Genomic DNA, 24,318 nt, shown 5'->3' with positions numbered 1-24,318 from the left:
AAGTCAGAAAAGGGGCGAGGGGCCAGCGCTGAGCCAGATTTTTGGCTTCTGCTCATAATTCAAGATGGGTCTCTAGATTCAAAGGAGGCAGCACACCTCCATCCGTTTCGTTTCTGCTTCTGCTGCTCTCTCTGGGTCCGCAGGGATTGATTCATCACTGAGATACAGCCCAAGAAGGGAAGGGAGAGTTTCTGTCCTGAGTGTCTGAAAAGGAAAAACTTTGAGAAAACAGCCAAGGGAGGGAGAGGAGAGGAGGCTGCGCTCTAGTGTGGGAAGAGGTGGAGGAAGGAGGCCAAGGCGGCACAACCCATGGAATGGGAGCCTGCGGGCGGGCGCGCTGGCGGGCAGCAGCTACCCGGGCCAAGCCCCGGGCGAACTCGCAGGAGCCAACGCCGGCGCCAGAGGCAGCCGCGACGGAGCCCAGGTGCACCCGGGCCTGGGTCGCTAGAGGCCTGGCCCCGGAGGCCCGCGGCCGCGCCCCGGAGGCGGGCCGGGGGCGGAGCAGCCCCCGAAGCCGGGCTCTCCCGGCAGGCGGCCCTCAGCCTCCCAGCCTCAGCGAGCGGCAGCGGCGGAGGATGCCCCACGGCGCCGCCCGCCCAGCCCCGGAGCTCGGCCTGCGGAGGAGCCCGCCGCCCATTGGCGGCCGCGGCGCTGCGTCCCCGCCCCCTCCGCGTCCCCGCCCCTCCGCCGCCGCCGCCGCTTCCCGGCTCCTCCTCCTCCCCCTCCGGGAGCCGCCTCTGTCGCCGCCGCCGCCGCTGCCGCTGCCGGCCGGGGCCCAGCCAGTGCCCGCCGCGCCGGAGTCGAGTCGCAGCCGGAGCCGCTGCCCGCGGCCCCGCCATGAGCGGAAGCGCCGCCGCCGCGGTCGCCGCCGCCGCCGCCTCAGTAGCCGCGGCCGCCGCGCACTTCCAGCCTCAGTCGTCGTCTCCCAGGCCGGGCCCCGCCGAGCTCGGGCCCCCGCGCCGCCTGCGCGCCCCGCCGCCCCGGCTCGAGCCCCCTGCCGCCGGCCGCCTCAGTCCTGCGGGCCACGGGCCTCTCCGGCCGGGCGCCCAGGGTGGCGGCGCCTGCGGCCGAGCGCCGGGAGCAGGTACGGGGTCCGGGAGCGGGCCAGGCGGGGAGGGGCGTGGGTTGATCCCGGGGATGGGGGTGGGCAGAGGCGTGCGGTCCAGCCGCCCGGCCCCACGGAGGGGGTGGAGCGTTGTCCGGGTCGGGTTTGCCCGGCCCCGGAGCCCCTGGGAGTCCTGCGTCCTCGCTGTGCCGAGCGGCTCACAAAGCGTTTTTCCGCCGGGTTGCTAACCGCCCCCACCCCCGCCCCCAGGAGTGGGCAGGGCAGGACCTCTCCAGGTCTCCGCCGGGCGGAGGAGGAAACTGAGGCTTACCGGGGGAAGTGACTTGCCCAAGGTCACATAGCCGGCGAGAGTCGTAGCCTGGCTGGGACCCAGGGCCCCCCTGGGCTGGCCCGGGCCCCTAGTAGGGGGCGCTGGAAGGAGGAAGAGCCCCCAGCCCCGAAGAACTGAGATTGATCGCGGAGGAGGGGGCGCTAGGCCCGTCCCCAGGCACGCCCACCCGGCGCTTTGGGGCTGGTTTAGGAGGAAGCATCTGTTGCGGGCTGGGGCGGCGGAGCGGCAGCGGGTTGGGGGGCTTGCTGGTGGGCTGGGGAGTCGATTTGGGGATCCGCAGGAGGAGAGACTCCTGTGAGGTTGTCCTCTCGGGGAAGAGGGCTTTCTTAAGTGAGTGGGTCAGAGCTTCCGAAACTTCTAATCGCGGGGACCATTTGGTCTCTGCCAGGCCACCTTCCCCACCACTGCACGATTAAACCAATCCAGCTGGAATTAATGGGAGGGAGGCCTGCTTGCTTTTGTGGAGACGCTCGTAAGGTGTCTTTTCCACGAAATGGCCCGAGTTTCGTTCATGCCCCAAACAAGTGTACATGACCCTCGTGAAGGCGTTTCTGCCGCAGAAAACCAAGTGAGGTTTTCCCTGGTGATCTGGACTTGTCACACTTGGGTGACCCTCAAAGAAAGAGCAGCTGTCCTGGGCTTGGAAGGGGGAAGGAGTGAGAGGGTCGGGACTAGTCACACCCGCCTGCCTGCTATGGAAGAGGGCCATGCACCCCTTGGGGTTCCCGTTTTTCTTTCGAGTGGGTTGTTTTTATTGTAGATACATCTTGGAAAGGAACTTGGGGTTCTAGAGGTGACAAAGATAGAGGAGGGTCCCGTGGAGCGAGAAAATGGAAGCACTGGAAGGGGGGAAAGGAGAGGGTATTTTGTCATTGTGGGGGAAGGGAGATGAAAGGGTTGCTGAAGGGAGGGGAGACAGTGTCTAGTGTAGAGGGAAAGATAGGACTGTTTCAGAGAGGGAGCCAAAGGTATAGAGCTTGAAAGGAGTCTGTTAGAGGAGGATGGTGTCTTACGGGGTTGAGTAATAGGTGTTGGTCGGCAATCACTTCATTTTCTTTTGAGTAAAGACTGTTTTAAGTACTTTTACATAAATGTTTTAGCTGTTCTTCTCCCCACCCCCATTCTCTGTCGGCTTCTAAGGCAGGCCCATAGTATTGTCTTGGAAGTAAGGCTTGACAAAAGAGGGAAGGGAAAGACTAATTAGCAAATGCATTAATTAGGGCCCTTTGTCCAGGACGGTTCCTTGTTTAAGTCTGCTGTTTTCTTGCTGCCCTTCTGCACCTCAGCTTTCCAGTTGTGGCTGTTGGTAAGGTTCTTTGGGAACAGCTTCCCTGATTCAGATAAGGTGGTTACATTTTTTAGAAAACTGAGAAAAACCTATTTGACAGATACACATGAAAGCATGAAAATTTACTTGTCAAAAACTTAAAATCAGGGAAATGCAAATCGAAACGTCATTGAGATGCCATTTCACACTTATCAGATTGGCAAAAATTAAATGCTGTGATAATCAAGTATTAATGAGGTTATGAGGAAATCATCTATATACTGCTAGTGGGAATGTAAATGGATACAGCCATCATGGAGAGGAACATGATGTCGGTTGAAGGAGGGCAGACAAACCTATTCACCTAAAATGCCCATTTCTGGGTATATACTTTAAGAAATCTTTGCACACTTGTCCAAGAAAATAAGTACAAGAATGTTCATTGCTGCTTAAATGTCCACCAACAGGGAAATACATAAATTGTTAGATAGTCCCACACAATTGAGTATTATAGCACTGTGAAAAATAAACTGTAGCCTGCATTAAACTGTAGCATGCATTAAAATGGTTGAATCTTAACATAATATGGGGTGGGCAAGTAACAGAAGAGTTATTAGAGAATGTTTTCACTTGCATAAAATCTGAAAACATGCACAATAATAATATTCTCTGTGTTTGTGTGTGCTCAGTTGTGTCCAACTCTGCGACCCCATGGATTGCAGCCTGCGAGGCTGCTCTGTCCATGGGAGGAATACTGGAGTGAGTTGCCATGTCCTCCTCCAGGGCATCTTCCCGACCCAAGAATCAAACCCCCCGTGTCTTTTGCGTTGGCAAGCGGATTCTTTATCACTGAGCCTCCTGGGAAGCCCCCTGTATGTATGTACATATGTAGTAATAGTATAAAAACATTTATGGTAGCAACACCAAATTCAGAGAAGTGGTTATCTCGTCAAGAGTGGATGAGGAATGGAACTGGTCAGGGGTACACGGAGGGACACACAGAGGGCTTTAATTATATCTAGTATTCTGTTATTAAATCTGAATCAGACAATTGCAAATTAAGATTTGCTTATCTTTAATGTAGGGTACAGGGATATTCATTATATTATTTTAAATATTTTTCAGATCTTTGAAATATTTCTCACATGCAAAGCAATTTCTTGTTTACATAGCACGGGGGTTTTGTGCCGTAATAATGAAAGTCTGGCTGCAGGCTCCAGCCCTGCACAGCCGGTTAGGCATGCTGGCTGGTGATCTTTTTCTCACCCCTTTTTGACCTGCAAAGCCTAGTTTTGTGATGGATGACTTTTATTTTGGAACAGCTGATAAGGCACGTGGAGGGTTTCCCAGTCTTTCTAAACTTTCTGGTAGACCTAGGTCAGCAGTTTTTGAGCTTTGTCAAAATACGAGTTCGCCAGGACATTTTCAATCCATCAGATGTAGGAAGGGGCCCAGAAATCTGGTTCTAACCATGTTCCCTTGTAGATTGTGATGTGCACTGGAGTTTGAGACCTCTGCCTTAGGTTTCTTCCGACTCTGGGCTGTGGTCCTTCTCAGCTTTGCCCAGCCTGTCCCCAGGACTGTCTTCTGTTGCTGCTCCTGCATGACTGGGACTTACTTGGACCCATGAGATATTTAGCTCTTTTGCAGGGCATAAAAGAATGATAGGGTTGGAAGCCATTGGATGTTAAACCCTTCATAATCTGGGTTGTCTTTTCCTCTTAATTTAATGCAGGTATCCAAGAGGCCCACCACCTACTAGGGCTCTTTATCGGGTTTTACAACTTTAACCACATGTATCACTATATATAGTTTTATAGTTCGTGTAGAGGCAAAACAGTGTCTAACTGAGAAGGAAAACTAGCAAATTGGAGAAAGTAAACCCCCAGAGGTAAATGTTTGTGATCTTGCCTTTCTCTGTAGATGATCGAGGTTGAGTGTTTTAACTTATTAGCACATGCATTTGAAGTTCAGTTATTTGAAGCTGTAGTCAAAGATTAGGGGCTTTAGGAACAACTCACTATTGCCCTGGACAGAAGAGTTTCCTTCCTCCCAAATTTGCTACTTTTCCTTCTTTCTAGATCCTTTTTCTCTAGTCCTAATATGTTTATGAATGAATTTATATTAACGTGTGAGGATTTCTGGTGATGAAATATGTGAAGTGCCTGTTTGCCGTTGGTGAGGTTCTTTCTGGAAACCTAGTTTGGAGGTGCAGTTTTGCCCCAGGTACGCTTTTGTAGGGCTGCTGATACAGGGTTGTGTAACTTATGCTCAGCCCAGGGCACTTGTTTTGTTTCTCAAGTGGGAGTACAAACCCATTTTGTGCTCCACTCACCAGATGCACACCTTGTGTGGAGCTGTGTCCCCTTAGTTGGACACCCTTTTCTAATCCTCATAAAGGTGCTCTCTGAACTAGCATGGCCCTGCGGCTTTGGAACTGTTGTTCCAGCTGTTACCCGTCCATACTCACCCCAGGCTCTGCGGATAGGGCTGGTCATTGTTGGTTCTGGCGCTCTGCAAGAGTTTTCTCCTTGTGAACTTCTCATGGGAAGGGACTTAGCTCTGCCTCTTCATTACCAAGCTCAGTTGAACCAGAGAGTTCAGCTCAAAATTGTAAAATTTGTTATGGGTGTAGAGAAATGTGTACAGAATAAACAATTTGAAAAATACCATTATTTATGGAAAGACAATGAGAAAGAAATCATTGAAAAGACAGAAGCATCTGGTAAGCGAAGGAGAGAAAGTAGCTGTGTGCCACATTTGCTGTTGCATTCATATAGTGCTCATTTTGAGGGGGAAATTCGATGCTATTTTTTTCTCTTCCTATTTCTCTCTACACTAGCATTCCTGAATTTCTTAGGACCTGAGGCTTTTTAGCCAGTTTGGAAAATATTTACCCGTTTGTATTTTCCATTAAGTGGTTGTTTACGTTTCCTGCTGTTTCATTTTTTCTTGGAGAGAGAGGAAGGGGGAGTGCTGAACCAAGGACAAGACTGGACTTCCTACTGCTTCTGCAAATAATGGCAGTGTGTTTTTCAGAGCAGTTGTCATGGAAGAGTGCTGTTCTGCGGGCTCGAGAGGTACAATTTGAAATGGTTTCTGTTGCTGTTTTTATTATTACTTTTAAACGTGATTGAGGGTAATGGATAGAGGGTACCATTGTGCTTTTGCTGCTGTCTTAAAGAAATTTTTAAAAAAATGTATGCAAATAAAACCGAAAATGTTTACCAAAGTAGTCTTCTGTCCATACAAGGAGAATAAACAATTCTTACCCGAAGCAGTTTCAGGTTGGGTTTTTTTTTTTTTCCTGTTTTTATTTTAAATGGTTATTAGTGCTGTTCTAGGGACTGCTCTGGCAGTTACCCAGAGTGATGTTGGGCAGATGGAGGAGAATGGTTAGATTATTGTGTTAGCCTTTAGCAGCAGCTCCTTCCAGTCTTGATATGGAAAGCTATCACTGCATTGTCTGCTTTGGTGATAAAATATGCATAGAAATGAGGGAGAGAGTGTAAGTTTTGATATGACCATTTGACCCTGTTGATAGAAGGGAAGAAGTGATAAAGAGGAAGAAATACATAGATGGAAGAGAGAGCTGCAAGCAGTCAAGTTGGTAGAATATTTTGTAATGCTTCTGGGATGTTTCTTGAGTCGAAAGTTACCTGTCAGTATGTGTTCTGCCTCGGCACCTTTTATTTCGGTGTTTGCAGATGGTGCTCACTGATCTTCAGTTAAAGTCTGTTTTATTGTTACAGAGTTGTAAAGTGAATGGTTTTGAAGACTTAGGCTGAAGTAGTAGGGTGGGCATCATTTCATAATCACTTTTGCAATTAGGAGATAGGACTCATAATTAACAAAAATATCTTTGTTTGGCTTTTGGGCTATCTGTTGTTTTTTTTTTTTTTTCATTTTGATAGATTTGTCTTCCTGTGTAGTTTCTGTTGATGCCTGAATACATGTTTGAATGAGCACTTATTGGGTGGTCGCCAGTGATTCACAGGATGATGGCATCACTGCCAGAGACTTCATTACCTGAAGTACTGAGAACGGCACAAAGGAGGATATTTCAGCCACAGCTTTCTTTTCTCCTGCTTTTCATGCTTCCTTCTGGGCTTGGTGGTGATCTCTCTGTCAGGACAGGCCTTGTCCTTTACTCTCCTCAGGGGTACAGAGGGGTACAGAGGCTTTGCAGAACCTTTAGACTGGACACCCATGAATAAAACCCCTCAAACAGTATTGAACCAGACCCACGGGCAACCAGAATGGCCCCAGCTCCTCTTCTTTCGTTGCTGCTTATGTTGCTACCACCCACCCTTTGTTGTGGAGCCTGGAAGGTGCCCCCCTCACCCCTGATCATACAAAAAGGCTTTGTGCTTGGAGGATGTTTTAAAGGCAGGATCACTGTAATTATAATTCCCTAAGCACAACCAGGTAATGGGGGTGTGCAGGGTAAAGATGGTATCCAAGTACTTGTTGGTAGGGAGAAGTCAGGAGGGGATTAAAAATCATCTGGAGACAGTACCAAAATGATGGATAATGGAGTGTTGTCGGTAATGCTGATGGGAATGTGTTTAAGTGAATACTTTTCAGGGTTTTAAATTCTAATACTTGCAAGATACTTGAAGCTTTAAAAAGCACAAGACAGCCAGAACTTTTTTTCCCCTAGTCTAAAATTGTAACTGAAAAGTACTTTAGAAGAAGGTATGTAGAAATGCAGGCCTACTTTGCTTTATGTTTGTGCTGCCAGAATGATTGATTGCCCAGGAAAGCCAAATAGGTAACTTACTTACTATCCAGGGGGACTCTTGCTAATCTGTTATTTTTTAAGTTTCTAAAAGTTAGCACTGACTGACATCTTGGGAAGCTGATTTTCCCCTACCACCACCAGAAAAAAAAAAATCAATTAATATAGGGATATATGCTTAGTAGGTCTTCCTTTGTGGCTGAGTGGTAAAGAATTACCTGCCAGTGCAGATGTGGGTCTGATCTCTGGGTTGGGAAGATCCCCTGGAGGAGGAGATGGCAACCCACTCCAGTATTCTTGCCTTGGAAATTTCACAGACAGAGGGCCTGGTGGGCTACAGTCCATGGGGTCGCAAAAGAGTCTGACAAAACTTAGCGACTAAACAGCAAAATGTGCTTAGTAACCTCTTATCAACCGTCCTGCCATGATAGGCTTCTGAGCTCTGTCGGCAGTCAGTCTTCCAGAGAACCCCGTTTTACTGTGTTAGCTATTAGTGTGTTACTTAAACTAGTTTCTTGCACTTCTTTCTTTCTCCTCCTCCCTCCCTCCCTCCCTCTCTTTCTCTTCTCCTTCCCCATTTTTTTTTTCCTTCCCCATTTTTATTGACAAGTAAAATTGTGCATATTTAAACTGTGCAACATGATGGTTTGATATTTGTCTACACGGTGAAATGATTACAATGATCAGGTTAATTAACACATTCATTACCTCACATAGCTACCTTTTTTTTTCTTTTGGTGAGAATGCTTAAGATCTATTCTCTTAGCAAATTTCAGGCATCCAGAATAGTACTATTAACTGTAGTCACCATGCAGTGTACGTGAGAGCCTCAGAACTTACCTATCTTAATAACTAAAGGCTTGTGTCCTTCAACCAGCATCTCATTTCCTCCACTCCTGAGGCCCCGGTAACCACCAGTCTACTCTTTGTTTCTATCAGTTCGGCTTTTTAAATTTAAAAACAAAATTTTTTTTATTCTGCATAGAAGTGAAATCTTAGGGTATTTGTCTCTCTCTGTTTGGCTTATTTCATTTTACATTGTTTCCTCCGGTTATATCTGTTTTTGCAAATGGGAGGATTTCCTTCTTTCTTCATGGCTGAATAATATTCCATTGTATCCATTTACCCAACTTCTTCATCCTTTCATTCATTCATCAGACACTTGGGGTCTTTATCTTAGCTATTGTGAATAATGCTGCGATGAATATGGGAGTACAGACGTCTTGAGGAAATCTGCCTTAAATTTGTCATCATTTAGGAATACTGGCGTGCTGTGATTCATGGGTTTGCAAAGAGTCGGACACGACTGAGCCACTGAACTGAACTGAAGAATACTGGGTAGTCCATACAAAGATATTACTCAAATAATCCTTAAATAATCCATTTAACAGCTAAATTTTGTGAGATTTGAAAATACACAGGGTTCCATTTTATCTGCTTTTAATTAAATGTAAGGTTGATTTCCCCCAACCCCCATTCTCTGCCTGTTTTAGGCACGTATATTGCTGAGCAGTGACTTATATTTTACCACTGTTACTCAATTACTTCATTTGCTTCATTGATAATACATATTTCTTACAATATATATACATATAGCCTCTGATGTTTTACTTCACCGCTCTCTGGTGGCCAGGAAAAGTAATGATAAAAAATAAAGTAATGATAAAACATTTATTGAATGCCTACTATATACCAGACACAGTGAGAATTTCAGATTTGATTCAGATATACAACAGTTTAGCAATAGACTCTGACTGTGTGTTAGCTGACCAAACAAATTTTTTGAATCTGCAACCCCTAATAAGAGGGCAGAGAACATCAAAATTGCGCTAATAATAGTGATATGATATAGTAATGACAATTAATATTGCTAAAGCACAGATCTAATCAGATCATAAACTTAAGTGACTGCCTTATAAGAAAAAGAAATATTTTTTGGTTTGGCATTTGAGACCAGTATAATTGGGTCTTGATTATTCCAGTTGCTACTGTTCTTCATGGGTATTCTACAGGGAAGTATAATACTCTGTTGTCCATATATTTGTGTATCACTTTTTCACCTCTGTTCCTTTGTTACTTCAGCTTGGAATGCCTATCTTCCTCCAGTTTTTCCAAATCATACTAGTTTTTTAATATCTAGTGGTCATTTACTGTGTGCAAGGCTGTTCTAAGTGGTTTAGCTGGATTAATTCATTTAATTTTCACTACAGTCCTCTAAGATTGATGCTTTTATTATCCTTATTGTGCAGATGAAGAAGCAAGATTGAATATAAGCAAAGGTGATTACTGTTTTGGCCACTAAAGGGAATTTGCAGTCCAGTATTACCTTTGCTCCTCCCCCCTTTTTTAAGTTCTAAATTTTTCTGTTGGGATTATTTTATTATAATTAATTTCCTTTTTAGTCATTTATTACTTTCCCACATAACATGGAGTAGGAGTACCTGCATTGGAGTGGGTTCATCCGGATCAGGCATGTTTAAATTGCTTCTTAGGAAATCTCCCATGTTCTGTGATTCTGAACGCTGGTTTTAACTTGGTGCTTTTGGTCCCTTAAGGAGATACAAAACTTCTCATGGAGAAATTTGGCCCTACTTAGAATCCCACCTTTTTGTGGGATTTCCCTCTCTGAAATTAGTACAAGAATGGATGTTAGACTTCTTTTTAGCCTTCTTAATTTCCATAATAAACTGTGATTTGTCACAAGCTAAAGCATAAACTGTCCCTTTATTCAGTGGTATAGAATATGAATATTTCAGGCGTCAGCTGGAGAGCCTGGTGCTGTGTTGATGCTGCCTGACATAGTAGATTATTTGGGGAAGATAACGTAGGATGGTTTGGTGTGGTTTAGTCGCTAAATCCTGTCCCACTTTTGCAACCCCAGGGACTGTAGCCCACCAGGCTCCTCTGTCCATGGGATTCTCCAGGCAAGAATACTGGAGTGGGCTGCCGTTTCCTTCTCCAGGGGATCTTCCCGACCCAGGAATAGAACCCTGGTCTCCTGCATTGTAGGCAGATTCTTTACCTACTGAGCTATGAGGGAAGCCCCATTGTAGGGTAGTGGTTCCCAAATGAACTACTTAGTTGGTATTCTTGTTAAAAATTGTCTTTAGGTCGTCTACAGTTAGGAGCTGAGATTAAATTTTTCCAAGCAGTTACAGTGTTTCTAATATTATTTCATCTGTGTTGTGGGTTTAATAGGCACTGGTGAGCCACCCATTTAGAAAATGTTCTGTGGGAAGGTGGGATTCTGAGGTCATAACCAGGTAGGATAGTCACAGACTTTTGGAACATGGCATGTTTTTGAGTTGAGCACTGCCAGCTCAATCTCCTTCTTCTACTTCATTTATGGATACCTGGAAAGGAGAGTGAATTCTCCTTTCAAATTACTAAGCAATATGAAAATTCATAGGAGGAAGATAGTGTTTCTATTGTTGAAAGTCACTTACTCGTGTCTCACTGACTCTTTGTGACCCCATGGACGGTAGCCCACCAGACTCCTCTGTCCATGGAATCTGCCATTTTAAGGCAGAATAAAAGCTGATTAAATCCAGATAATTGAGGAATTTCCACCCACCTTCTGGTTTGCATTTCTTTTTTTTTTTTTTTAAATTTTTTTTAAGATTTATTCATTTGTTTATTTTATTTATGCAGTACTGGGTCTTCATTGCTACATGCAGGCCTGCCCGTTGCAGTGAGCAGGGGCTGCTCTCGAGTTGTTATGCTTGGGCCTCTCATTGCCGCAGTTCCTCTTGTTGCAGGGCACAGAGACTAGGTGTGCTCAGGCTCCAGGAGTTGTAGTTCGTGGGCTCAGTAGTTGTGACACAGAGGCGGGACGTGGGATCTTCCTGGACCAGGGATCGAACCTGTGTCCCCTGCCTTGGCAGGCAGATTCTTTACCCCTGAGCCACCAGGGAAGCCATCCCTTGGTTTGCATTTCTTAAAGAAACTTAGCATCAGAACTTACCAGAACATATGAGAACATAGTTACAGTATGTTTGGGGTTCTAATGTAGACATTGTTGACTGTCTGCTATATATGAAGAGTGTGAGTCATGAAATCTTGTGATCTGATCATCCACTGTTTCTTTTAAAAACTGCATATTGTGTTGAAAACAGAAATTACTAGTCCATGATATGTTTGAGTTTTAACTTTAAATAAAAGCTACCATTGTGTGCTTAACAACAACTAACAACAACAAATAAACCCAAAACTAACAAAGGCAACAAGTCAAAAGATATGCCTTCTTAAAGTGAATCTGTGTGCAATTCATGAAGTTAGTAATGTCAGTGAAATTAAAACTAAAGTGCGAATTTGACTCTAGAATATTGTACATACTTTGAGTCTAGCTTTTGGTAGAACAGAGTCTAAAAAAAAATTAATTCTCTCTCAGTTGACATAAATGGTATCGACAATATCTGTGTGAGGTGGGGGTAGAAATCAAACTAGTTTTACCATACCAAAATCTTTTTATAGCACTTTTGAGATGTAAGCATGTTTCCTTTCAAAATAGAATTGTTTGATGGAATAGTTACATTATTTTTCCCGATCCTGTGTAATTAAAAACCCAAGGCCCAAATTCAATTCAAGAAACTTCCTTTCTATGGAAGAAGAGTTATCAAATTGAAAAGGGGCTTGAGAAATTTTGATTCTGAGATTTCTGTAAGAAGGGAGAGGCAAGTCAAATTGGGTTTCAGCCCGGCAGGATTGACTGTGTGACTTCCTAGGTCTGCGAGGTGGGGCCTGTGCTCCGTTGGGCGGGGCGTAAGCCTGGTAGGAACTAGAAGTGAAACTGGAAGTGCCTTACAAAAGCAGATCGTTGTGTTAGCCCGAGTTTGGCTGCCTCAAACAGTGAGACAGAACGATTCTCAAGCACAAATGTATATGTAGTTACTTTGGCAGATTTCCTGAGAGAGTCAACATGTTTGCTTGTGACTCAGGACAGACCTGAGACTCAAAGGAGGAAAATGAGAGAAGAGCAAAGAAGCTGAGTGAAATAGGGGCTCTAGGGTGCAGGTTTTGCACGAAAATTTCTGAACCTTTGAGGGTGGCAGCAGGAAATTAAAGGTGGAATTCTGGGGACATTTTCCCTCCCTACGAGCTCTGTGGAGGTGGAGGCTGCAGCATGGAATGGGGGGTAGATAAACTTGTAAATGTTGATGAAGTTATTTATCCTTGTTACAGCAGAAAAGGTATATCCCCCCACCCTGCGCTTTGTTTTAAAACGATGGACTCCCACTATAGTATTAGTGATACAAACAAAGGTTAGCTAGCCTATGTAGTTTTATTATGCCTGGGGTTAGCATTGACATTCACTTATTTTAAAAGAAAAACGAGAACTTAATGATATAATATTGACTCTTAAGAACAATACATTTCCAGGGTGGTTTAATGGTAGTTACGTGCTATCCATCACGCACCAGAGATGACTCTGCTAACATGTTCTACCTCACTGGGGCATGCTGTGCGGATGTTTTTCCCACAGGCGTGGTAGATTTAAATTCACAGTGCTTAAAAACCACTGCTGTTTCTGCTGGCCTCTGCTTCCCATCCCTAGAAACCACTCATAGATACCTTGTGTGAGGATAGGTGCAGGTAATATGGATGAGGGTTAGGTTTATGGCTCAGGACACTAATTTACTTAAGCTTCATGCTGGGATCTAGTTAAAAAGCAATTCCTAGCAAGGGAGGTGAAGTAGTAGAACTCAAACTTTAGCCTGTTTAGTAGTCATATGGAGGGCTGGTTAAAAGGAAGATTACTGGACCCCACTTCCTGATTCACTGGAATCAGAAACTAGGGAGGGTCTTTTAAACAAATTCCTAGGTGATGCTAATGCAGCTGTTGGGGGGGGTTTGTGGTTGTTTTGGGAGCCATTGAGGACAAGTATAAATAACCCTGGGGAGACTCAAACTGTTCCCCTTGGTTTCTTGAGTGTTATTTTATAACTGAACCGAAAATGGTGAAGGAAAAAAGGTTGCAGAAAGTAATAGAGTAATTAATACTCTTCATGTTAAGCAAATAATGCTTCATAAAACAGTTCTGCATGTTTTATTGTGGTGAATGTGTGTCTCTCTGTCTAGAAAAAAGTCAGTGACAGACTCCATCAAAATGATGAGAATAAAGATGATTACTTTTGGAGAAGCATCCAGGATTAATGGAGGGTGGGATTTTAACTTTCTGTGTAAGGTTTTCATTTTTTAATGACGATATTGTACTTCTGTTTATGTAGTTAATTTTACAGAAAGGTAAAATAAATCTGGGTCAGATACCTTGCATTTACTTCTGCAGGCCTGTCCTTCACCCATTTCCACCTGGCTCTTTGCCAGAGCGAGTTCCCAGAACTTCTGGTTTCTGGTTGGGTTCAGCCTTAAGAGGTGATTGAAAAGGAGGAGAAGAATGAGGTCAGAATGTTTATTCTCTCTCCTCTCAGAATAGGTGGTCTTGGATTGCCTGGGTTCTGATATTCTCTGTGTCCTGTCCTATTTTGGGGCCCGGAGCAATAGTTGTTCTGCTATTGCTAGTTCAGGGTCCTGTTCCTCCCCCGTGGTTTCTATAGGCCTGACCTCCCAACTTTATAATCATTCTTTTTATAAACAAACCCCCTTCAGATTATTCTGATTTGAGTTTGCCCTCTCTCCCCTGTTGGGGTAATGACTGACGGACTCTCCCTTGTCATTCCTCTCCTTACGATAATCCCAGAGAGTATCAGTGCGATCTGGATGTGTGTTTCTTTCCAGATATTTTCTGTACACAGCGTGGCTCTCAAACAAATGAGTAAATAAAACACAAGGGATCACGTTATACTTCCTGTTCTTTACATTGGTGGGTTTTTTTTTTAACATCATACTATAGTGTGACTATCTTTCTACATCAGTGTAATCTACCTCATTTTTAATAACTGTGCAGTACTCCATTATACTTGATAATGGACGTAACCACAATGTAATCAGTTCCTTATATATTTAACGTGACATTTTAAATTGTATACTGAATTTTCATTAATACTTTAAATCTGTTTCTCACTCTCTTCTATTGATCTGTCGGTATTCTGGCACCAGTATTGCATGTTTTACTTATTGTGGTTTTATATGGGTATTGGCTTTGTAGGGCAACTCCTTCTAGTATTCTTATTTTGGAAAAAGACTTTTGCCTTTCATTACTTGCTTTTTCCTCATCCAGGTATATTTTTTAAAAGTTTTTGTCAGAGTTACTACAGAATTTCCACTGGTGTACATATTGGAAAAGCATTACATTTATTAAGTTGGAAATAATTGATCTCGTCACACTTTTGTGCCTTTTCATCCATTAATATGATTTTCCACCCCCACTTTTTTTTTTTTTTATGGTTCTATAGTTTTATTATACCAGCAGTTAGTTCTCATCCGCATTGTCTGTAGATTTTTGAAAGTGGTAACAGGCACGTAGGTACTGACGTGTAGACTTGTTTGGTGCATCTTCATTACATTTTCTGGACAATTGCACATGAATCAGGTATGGGACGTTCTTTTTTTCCTTTGGCCCAAACAGCTTTGTTGAGCCTAGTGTCCATGCACACATTTGGGGTTCCCATCTCCTTCATGGAAAGTTGCCGGATTTCTTTTGAGTGCCTGAGGGGCATGCTTCTTGAAACTCACTCCAGGGATATGCTTGCAAATGTTGATAGTGTGTTATCTGGTCACCACCTCAGTGATGCTGACCCGCCCTTTTTTGAGGGAGGGTTTGGAAAGGAAGTTTCCAACAATTTTTTAAAAAGTATTTTTGTTTATTATAAGTTTGTCAAATGCCATAGTATGTTGCTTAGTGGAGTTTTATAGTTTAATTCACATGTCATTTCCATAGTATTTTACATTCTTCCTGCTTTTGATAGTGGGGTGTTTTTCATCATGTTTTTTGAGATTTGCTGATGTTAGGGAAAGCTGTTAACTTTTTTGTGTTTATTTAAAAACTTGCCAATATCTTGAGCTCTTTTAGCCATTTTAATAATTTTCATAGGTTTTTCTTGGGCATTCCAGTTGAACAACTCTGTTATTGGCAAATTTGCTAATTTAGACTCCTCTTCAATACTTCCCTCTGTTATTTTTCTTTGTCATTTCAACTGGCTAGACTGTAACATCAAGAAAATGTCATGTACTTGATTGTTGCCTAATGAGGCTGCCTCAGATGTATTTCACTGTTCATTGTGGGTTGACTGTGGGTCTGAAACCTAGCAAGTTAAAGAAATAGTATTTTTATTTATTATAAGTTTGTCAGATGCCTGCCAAACCTGTTATCTACCCTTAGAGGTTATGTCTTCTTTTTATTTATTTATGTACTGAATTACATTAACCCATTTTTAGTATGGAATTATCCATAAATTTCTGTAATGGATCTCAGTACTCAATTGACTTGTTCATATTTAAGGTTTTGGTATATATTCAAGGAAGAAAAGGCTTGTAAATTTCCTTCCTTGTACCATCCTTGATATCAGGAGTTTGGTAGCATGGACAGCCAGCCTTTTAGGAGGAGGGGCAGTAACCATTTTTATCTTGTTTTTTTAGCTTATTTCATTTAGTTCTCGGTTTTTGTTGTATGTGTGGTGGGGAGGTAGTCAATTTTGATAAAAATTTTTTTTAAGAAATTCTTTTCAAGCTTTAAAAATATATGAATGAATTCATTGTTTTCTTTTACTTTTTAAAATTTTCTCTGTAAATGGTTTTGTGAGCTGTATTTTGTTCTGTTGGAGAAGGCAATGGCAGCCCACTCCCGTGTTCTTGCCCGGAGAACCCCAGGGACGGGGAGCCTGGCGGGCTGCCGTCTGTGGGGTCGCACAGAGTCGGACACGACTGAAGTGATGTAGCAGCAGCAGCAGCATTTTGTTCTATTTTGATTAGATTAAAATCTCCTGACCTATTTCCTCATCTGTAAAATAGGTGTGATATAGGTTTAATGAAAATGGGCCGATGCATGTGCCAACTATATACTAAGCAATCAAATGAAGGTTGCTGTTTTTTTTTTTTTTTAAGAAAATAACTACCTTTTAGTCCTGGAGCTACTTTATATTTTTGTATACTGATTGAGGAATTTCTGTTCTTTGTTAAATTCTTTTTGTATACCTTAAAGTATTTTTTTAAATGTATGGGCTTCCTTGGTGGCTGAATCAGTAAAGAATCTGCCTGTAGTTCAGGAGACCTGGGTCCAGTCCCAGGGTGGAGAGGATCCCCTGGAGAAGGAAATAGCAACCACTCCAGTATTCTGGAAAATCCCATGGATAGAGGAACCTGGCAGGCTATAATCCATGGGGTCTCGGAGTCGGATACGATTTAGAGACTGCACCGCCACCATACATGTATTGTCTTCTAATTATAAAGATGCACATTGCAAAAAATTCAAATGTTACAGAAATATGTGTTAGAGAAAATAAAGTCCCTTTATTTGAATTCTTCAGGGATTAATGAGAATGGCTGGTTGTATGTAATCACTGTGTGCGTTTTACTATGCACATACATGTATGTGTATGTGTGTACATGTATTAAAAAATGTGGCCATCCTATGTATGTATTGTTCTGAAACTTGTTTCTGCTTTATATCTTGGGTTTCTTTCCAAGTCAGTATTTATAGATCTAGTTACTCTTTGCTAAAAGCTTTATTTGACATGTGATAATATGCATAAAGCATGCACATTGTGTAAGCTCACCACTCAGTCATCACAGTGTGAATACACTTGTGTAACCAATAGTCAGATCATAAAATAATGGTATTGCAGGGACCCCTCAGGCACCTTCCATTGGGCTCCCTATCTCATTGTTTATAAAATTTAACAGGCTTGTTGAAGTATAACTCATATATCATGCAATTCACCCATACTAATGGTACAATTCAATGGCTTCTGATATTTTGGTATATTCATAATTGTGCAGCCATCACCATCGTCTGATTCTAGAATCTTCTCATTCCCTGAAGAAGAAACCATGTACCCACTGGCAGTCGCTCTTCATTTTCTCCCACCTCAAGCTTAGGAAACAGCTATATTCTTTTTCTGTAGATTTGCCTATTCAGGACCTTTTGTTGTGAAATCATACAATATATAGTCTTTTTTGACTGGCTGCTTTCACTTAGCATAGTGTTTTCGGGTTCATCCATATTGTAACATATATCAATGCTTCATTCCTTTTCATGACCAAATAATATTCACTGTATGTATGTACTACATGTTATTTATCCATTTGTCAATTAATGGACATTTGGGTTGCATTCATTTTTGGACTGTTAATGAGTAAGGCTGCTGAGAATATTTGCATACTAGATTTTGTGTGGACATCATGGTTTACATTTCTTTTAGGTACACAGACACACACACAAACAGACACACACACACCCCCAGGAGTGAAATTACTGGGTCAGACTATAACTATGTTTAACCTTTTGAGGAATTGCAAACTATTTTCCGAGGTGGTTGTACCATTTCATTTTACCAGCAATGTATGAGAGTCCTGACTTCTTCATATTCTCATCAAAATCTGTTATGTCTTTTTTATTATAATCACCCTACTGGGGGTGCATTGGTAGTTCATTGTGGTTTTGATTTGCATTTCCCTAGTGGTTAATAATATTGAGCACCTTTTCATGCATTATTGATCCATGTAGATTTTAGAAAAAGCTTTTAAACGTTTTCTAATTGTCAGAGGCAGAGCCTCGTAGTATATTTAGTGTCCTCGTAATTTTTATACAAGCATTTCAGTACATCGTTACTTCTCTACTCTCTTTACTGTTTCTTTATAGATATAATCTATAGTTTTATTTGTTAGTATATATTGCATATTTTCTTTTGAGATTGATTTTTTTAATGTTTCAGTGTAATTATATAGCCAGATTTAGAATAGAATTTTAAATTGTTTTCCTGTTGCTTTCCTTTCTTAGCTATACAGTAACTGTTAATCAGTTGATGGATGAATACTGCAGATTCCAGGATCCATGTTTTCATAGATTATTTATAGGTTTACATGAATTGATCCTTTGTTGTTGTTCAGTCTCTTAAGTTGTGTCCAACTCTTTGGGACCCCGTGGACTGCAGCACGCCAGGCTTCCCTGTCCTTCACCATCTCCTGAGTTTGCTCAAACTCCTGCCCATCGAGTCGGTGATGCCATCCAACCATCTCATCCTCTGTTGTCCCCTTCTGCTCCTGCCTTCAGTCTTTCCCAGCATCAGGGTCTTTTTCAATGAGTCAGTTCTTCGCATCAGGTGGCCGAATAATTGGAGCTTCAGCTTCAACATCAGTCCTTCCAATGCATATTCAGGACTGATTTCCTTTAGGATTGAGTGGTTTGATCTCCTTGCAGTTCAAAGGACTCTTCAAGAGCCTTCTCCAGCACCACAGTTCAAAGGCATCAATTCTTCGGCGCTTAGTCTTGTTTATGGTCCAACTCTCACATCCATACATGGCTACGAGAAGAACCATAGCTTTGACTATGCTATCTTATTGGCAGACTGATGTCTTTGCTTTTTAATATGCTGTCTAGGTTTGTCATAGCTTTCCTTCCAAGAAGCAAGCATAATTTCGTGGCTATAGTCACTGTCCACAGGGATTTTGGAGCCCAAGGAAATAAAATCTGTCACTGCTTCCATTTTTTTCCCCCATCTGTTTGCCATGAAGTGATGGAACCAGATGCCATGATTTTAGTTTTTTGAATGTTGAGTTTTAAGCCAGCTTTTTCACTCTCCTGTTTAACTTTCATCAAGAGGCGCTTTAGTTCTTCTTCACTTTTCTGCCATTAGAGTGGTTATCATCTGCATATCTGAAGTTGTTGATATTTCTCTTGGCAGTCTTGATTCCACCTTGTGATTCATCCAGCCCGGCATTTCACTTGATGTACTCTGCATATAAGTTAATTAAACAGGGTCGCAATATACAGCCTTGTCATACTCCTTTCCCAATTTTGAGCTAGTTTGTTGTTCCTTGTAAGGTTGTAACTGTTGCTTCTTTTTTTTTTTTCGTAACTGTTGCTTCTTGACCTGCATACAGGTTTCTCAGGAGACAGGTAAGATGGTCTGGTATTCCCATCTCTTTAAGAATTTTTCACAGTTTGTTGTGATTCACACAGACAAAGGCTTTGGCATCGTCAATGAAACAGAAGTAGATGTTTTTCTGTAATTCCCTTTCTTTCTCTAAGATCCAACGAATGTGGGCAACTTGACCTCTGGTTCCTCTGCCTTTTCTAAAACCTAGCTTGTACATCTGGAAGTTCTCAATTCACATACTGCTAATACCTAGCTTGAAGGATTTTGAGCATAACCTTATTAGCATGTGAAATGAGTGCAGTTGTGTGGTAGTTTGAACATACTTTGGCACTGCCCTTCTTTGGGACTAGAATAAAAACTGAACTTTTCCAGACCTGTGGCTACTGCTGAGTTTTCCAAATTTGCTGACATATGAAGTGCAGCACTTTTAACTGCATCATCTTTTAGTATTTGAAATAGCTCAGCTGGGATTCCATCACCTCCACTAGTCGTTTTTGTGGTAATGCTTCCTAATGCCCACTTGACTTCAGAGCTTGACTTCAGTCAAGCTCTATGTGAGTGACCACAAACATCGTGGTTATCTGGGTCATTAAGATTTTTGTGTGTGTGTAGTTCTTCTGTGTATTCTTGCCACCCCTTTTTAATCTCTTCTGGTTCTGTTAGGTCCTTGCTGTTTCTTTCCTTTATTGTGCCCATCCTGGCATGAAATGTTCCCTTGATATCTCCAATTTTCTTGAAGAGATCTCTAGTCCTTCCCATTCTATTGTTTTCCACTACTTCTTTGCATTGTTCATTGAAGAAGGCTCTTATCTCTCCTTGCTATTCTGTGGAACTCTGCATTCTGTTGGATGTATCTTTCTCTTTGTTCCTTGCTTTTTGCTCTCTTCTTTCATCAGCTATGTGTAAAGCCTCCTCAGGCGACCACTTTGCCTTCTTGCATTTCTTTTGCTTTGTGATGGCTTTGGTCACTACCTCCTGTAGAAGGTTACAGACCTCTGTCCATAGTTCTTCAGGCACTCTGTCTACCAGTTCTAATCCCTTGAATTTATTTGTCATCTCCACTGTACAATTATAAGGGACTTGATTTAGGTTATACCTGAATGGCCTAGTGGTTTCCCCTACTTTCTTTGATTTAAGCCTGAATTTTGCAATAAGGAGCTGATGATCTGAGCCACAGTCAGCTCCAGGTCTTGTTTTTGCTGACTGTATAGAGCTTCTCCATCTTCGGCTGCAAAGACTATAGTCAGTCTTATTTTGGTATTGACCATTTGGTGATGTCCGTGTGTAGAGTTGTCTCTTGTGTTGATGGAAAAGGATGTTTGCTATGACCAGTGTGTTCTCTTGGCAAAACTCTGTTAACCTTTGCCCTGCTTCATTTTGTGCTCCAGGGCCAAACTTGCCTGTTACTTGCATGTTCAAGGTATCTCTTGAATTCCTATTTTGCATTCTAATCCCTTGTGCTGGAAAGGACATCTTTTTTTGGTGTTAGTTCTAGAAGGTCTTATAGGTCTTCATAGAACTGTTCAACTTCAGCTTCTTTGGCATCAGTGGTTGGGGCATAGACTTGGATTACTGTGATGTTGAATGGTTTGCCTTGGAAACAACCAGATAATTCAGTCATTTTTGAGAATTCATCCAAGTACTGCATTTCAAACTCTTTTGTTGACTATAAGGGCTATTCCATTTCTTCTAAGGGATTCTTGCTCAAGTAGTAGATATAAAGGGTCATGTGAATTAAATTTGCCCCCTTCCTGTCCATTTTCGTCTGATTCTGAAGATGTCGATGTTCACTCTAGCCATCTCCTACTTGACCACATCTGATTTACCTTCATTCACGGACCTAACATTCCAGGTTCCTATGCGATATTGTTCTTTATCGGACTTCACTTTTGCCACCAGACACATCCACAGCTGGGCGTTGTTTCCACTTTGGCCCAGCTGCTTCATTCTTTCTGGCACTGTTAGTAATTGCCTTCTGCTCATCCCCAGTAACATATTGGCCACCTTCTGATCTGGGGGTGGCTCATCTTCCACTGTCGTATCTTTTTGCCTGACCGTGGTTTTCATGGGGTTCTCATGACAAGAAGACTGGAGTGGTTTGCCTTTCTCTCCTTCGGTGGATGGCGTTTTGTCAGAACTCTCCACTGAGACCTGTCCATCTTGGCTGGCCCTGCATGGCATGGCTTATAGCCTCAATGAGTTACACAAGCCCCCTCTCCATGACAGGAATGTGGTCTCTGAAGCAGTGATGATCTTAATGACTGATTCAGACATTTTAAAGGTATGGTTCAGTTCAGTTGCTCAGTCATATCTGACTCTTTGCGACCCCATGGACTGCAGCACGCCAGGCCTCTCTGTCCATCACCAACTCCTGGAGTTTACCCAAACTCATGCCCATTGAGTCGGTGATGCCATCCAGCCATCTCATCTTTTGTTGTCCTCTTCTCCCGCCTTCAATCTTTCCCAGCATCAGGGTCTTTTCAAATGAGTCAGCTCTTCCCATTGGGTGGCCAAAGTATTGGAGTTTCAGCTTCAGCATCAGTCCTAGCAATGAATATTGAGTACTGATTTCCTTGCTGGTTGGATCTCCTTGCAGTCCAAGGGACTCTCAAGAGTCTTCTCCAACACCACAGTTTAAAAGCATCAGTTCTTCAGCACTCAGCTTTCTTTATAGTCCAACTCTCACATCCATACATGACCACTGGAAAAACCGTAGCCTTGACTAGGTGGACCTTTGTTGACAAAGGTTTGCATTTCTGCTTTAAGGTTTGCATTTCATTGTTGTAACCCAGAGCTTTTTCTTTGTTCTTAATTCATCAGGAGTTTCAAGGTAATATTTTTAGTCAGTTACCCTTTCAGAGAGAACAGCCTAAGACAGGGGGTTTGCAGAGAAAAATGGTATAGTCTGTTTCTTCATTATCAGCGAGATGAATAGAGAAACTAGATGGACAGACTGGAGAGCATGGTTCCATTATTTGGAAGAATAATCCCAGAGCGTCATACCTAATTGCCTTTGTTCAAATCTAATAACCACTACAATATTGTAAAGTAATTAGCCTCCAACTAATAAAAATAATTGGGAGAAAAAAACAAATATAATATATATGTATCTCCATATTTGTGTGATTCATCAGTACCACTCTTCCCTCAATGGCTCCTTTTCTGAGTTATTACACAGTTTATATCCAGTGTATTTTGCCTTAGCTGGAAGTTCATATTGAGAACAGTTCATATTCAAATCTAAATGGAAATACTCCTTGAAGAGTCTATAAGGGATGGCCCACAGGATGATATTACAGTGAACTTTCCAAGGCATAGGGACTAGTATTCAATTTTATGGGCTCAGAAAGTAGGCTTTTTCCGGCCTGTCTCCAGGTGATCAGACTTACGCTGTCCAAGTAACAAAAGGCTTATATCCAGACTGAAAGCACAAGTTTATTCATCTGTAAAGTGAAAGGGCCTTTGTAACAGCTTTGGCGGTGATGGTTTAGTTGCTAAGTCGTGTCCGACCGCTTGCAACCTCATGGACTGGGGCCTGCCAGGCTCCTTTGTCCATGGGATTCTCCAGGCAGGAATCCTGGAGTGGCTTGCCATTTCCTTCTCCAGGGGATCTTCCCGACCCAAGAATCGAACCCAGGTTTCCTGCATTGCAGGCAGATTCTTTACTGACTGAGCTACAGGGCAGCAGATAAAGGTGAGTTTCAGCTGTATGCCAGGCCTTCTTACTGGGCGTGCAGTCGTGAACAGAAACAGTTAAAACCTCTGCTGTCATGATGAAGCTTGCGTTCTGACGATGTGAGACAGACATTGGTGAACACATAATATGTCATAGAGATGGTAAGTTCTAAGAAGATAAATAGAGTAGGGTAAGGAAAGATGAGCAAAGAAGGAAAGGCGTGAGTGCTGTTTAAATCCACTGGCCAAAGAAGGCCAGAGGAGGGTTTGCTGTCAAGGGGCAGAAGGGAATTCTGAGTGGCTAGAGAAGGGTGACAGAAGTAGGATGGTGATCTAGGCCATTATAGAGACTTTCTTTTTGACTTTTGCTCTGAGTGAGATGAGGTCACTGAGCAGAGGAATGATGAACGACCTGGTCTCCGGCTGCTGTGCTGAGGAGTGTAGGGAGGGTAAAGATTGAAGGAGGAAGAGCAGTTAAGAGGCTGTTTTGGTTGAGCAGGAGGTGAGGCCATTTGCCTGCTTCTTGGTTACAGCTAGGAAGTCAGCCCTTGTCTATGTAACTGTTTCTCCTACTTTCTGAAACTGCTCTTGCTAAGATCAGTGATAGTGAGTTGATAAACCAGCGGACATTCAGGTCACATCTCACTGTGTGTCTTATCAGAATTCTCCATAGGATTGTCCCTCTTTCTTGAATCGCCATCTCTTGACTTCTTGGCTAGTCATGGTTTTCCTCTCACTTTTGTGTGTACTTTTTGTTAGCCCCTTCCCCTCAGTCGCTGCAGGTTTGAGTTGCTTAAGGCTTGGTTTTGTACCCTCATCTCTTCTGTTCTCTCGTGATGATATCATTTGTTCCCAAAGATTTTATATATCATTTATATGCTGAGAATTTCCAAATTTATATTTTACAAGGAGCTCATATTTTACATGTCAAAATCTAAACTTATTATCCAGCCAAAACTGAAGAGGAACTGATCTTCCCCTGACCCCCCATTTTCCCTCTCAGATAACGACATCCAGTTGCTTAAACTGGGAACCTAGGAGTCATTTCAGGCACCTTTGTTTCCCCCTGCTCCCTCCCATCCTTCACTGAGTCCTTTTCAACTCGCCTCCAAAATGTATCTTGTACCTTTCCATTTTTCTCCCTCGAATCCATCTCGCCTTTTTCCTTGAGCTACTCCTCTAACCTTTCATTTGGTCCTCACACTTCTCTGGCTTTCCTCCCATTTTCTCTGCGCAGCAGCCAGA

At 42.8% G+C, this 24,318-nt stretch overlaps 1 protein-coding gene across 3 annotated transcripts in view; it reads left to right on the top strand.

Moving 5' to 3' along the window:
* The first annotated feature begins 738 nt into the window (after positions 1-738).
* Positions 739-24,318, top strand: part of RNF38 (ring finger protein 38) — a 120,107-nt gene continuing 96,527 nt past the window's right edge. Inside the window, exon 1 of one of the 3 annotated variants that reach the window (XM_065907980.1) lies at positions 739-1,084. In XM_065907980.1, coding sequence (XP_065764052.1) covers positions 838-1,084 — 247 coding nt within the window. In that variant the 5' untranslated portion in view covers positions 739-837. The remainder of the gene's footprint in view (positions 1,085-24,318) is intronic. The other 2 variants (XM_065907979.1, XM_065907984.1) reach the window with 2 other exon arrangements.

The sequence above is a fragment of the Muntiacus reevesi genome, chromosome 17 (genome assembly GCF_963930625.1).
Source record: "Muntiacus reevesi chromosome 17, mMunRee1.1, whole genome shotgun sequence".
NCBI classification, from domain to species: domain Eukaryota; kingdom Metazoa; phylum Chordata; class Mammalia; order Artiodactyla; family Cervidae; genus Muntiacus; species Muntiacus reevesi.
This window is presented reverse-complemented; position numbering and strand designations above follow the sequence as displayed.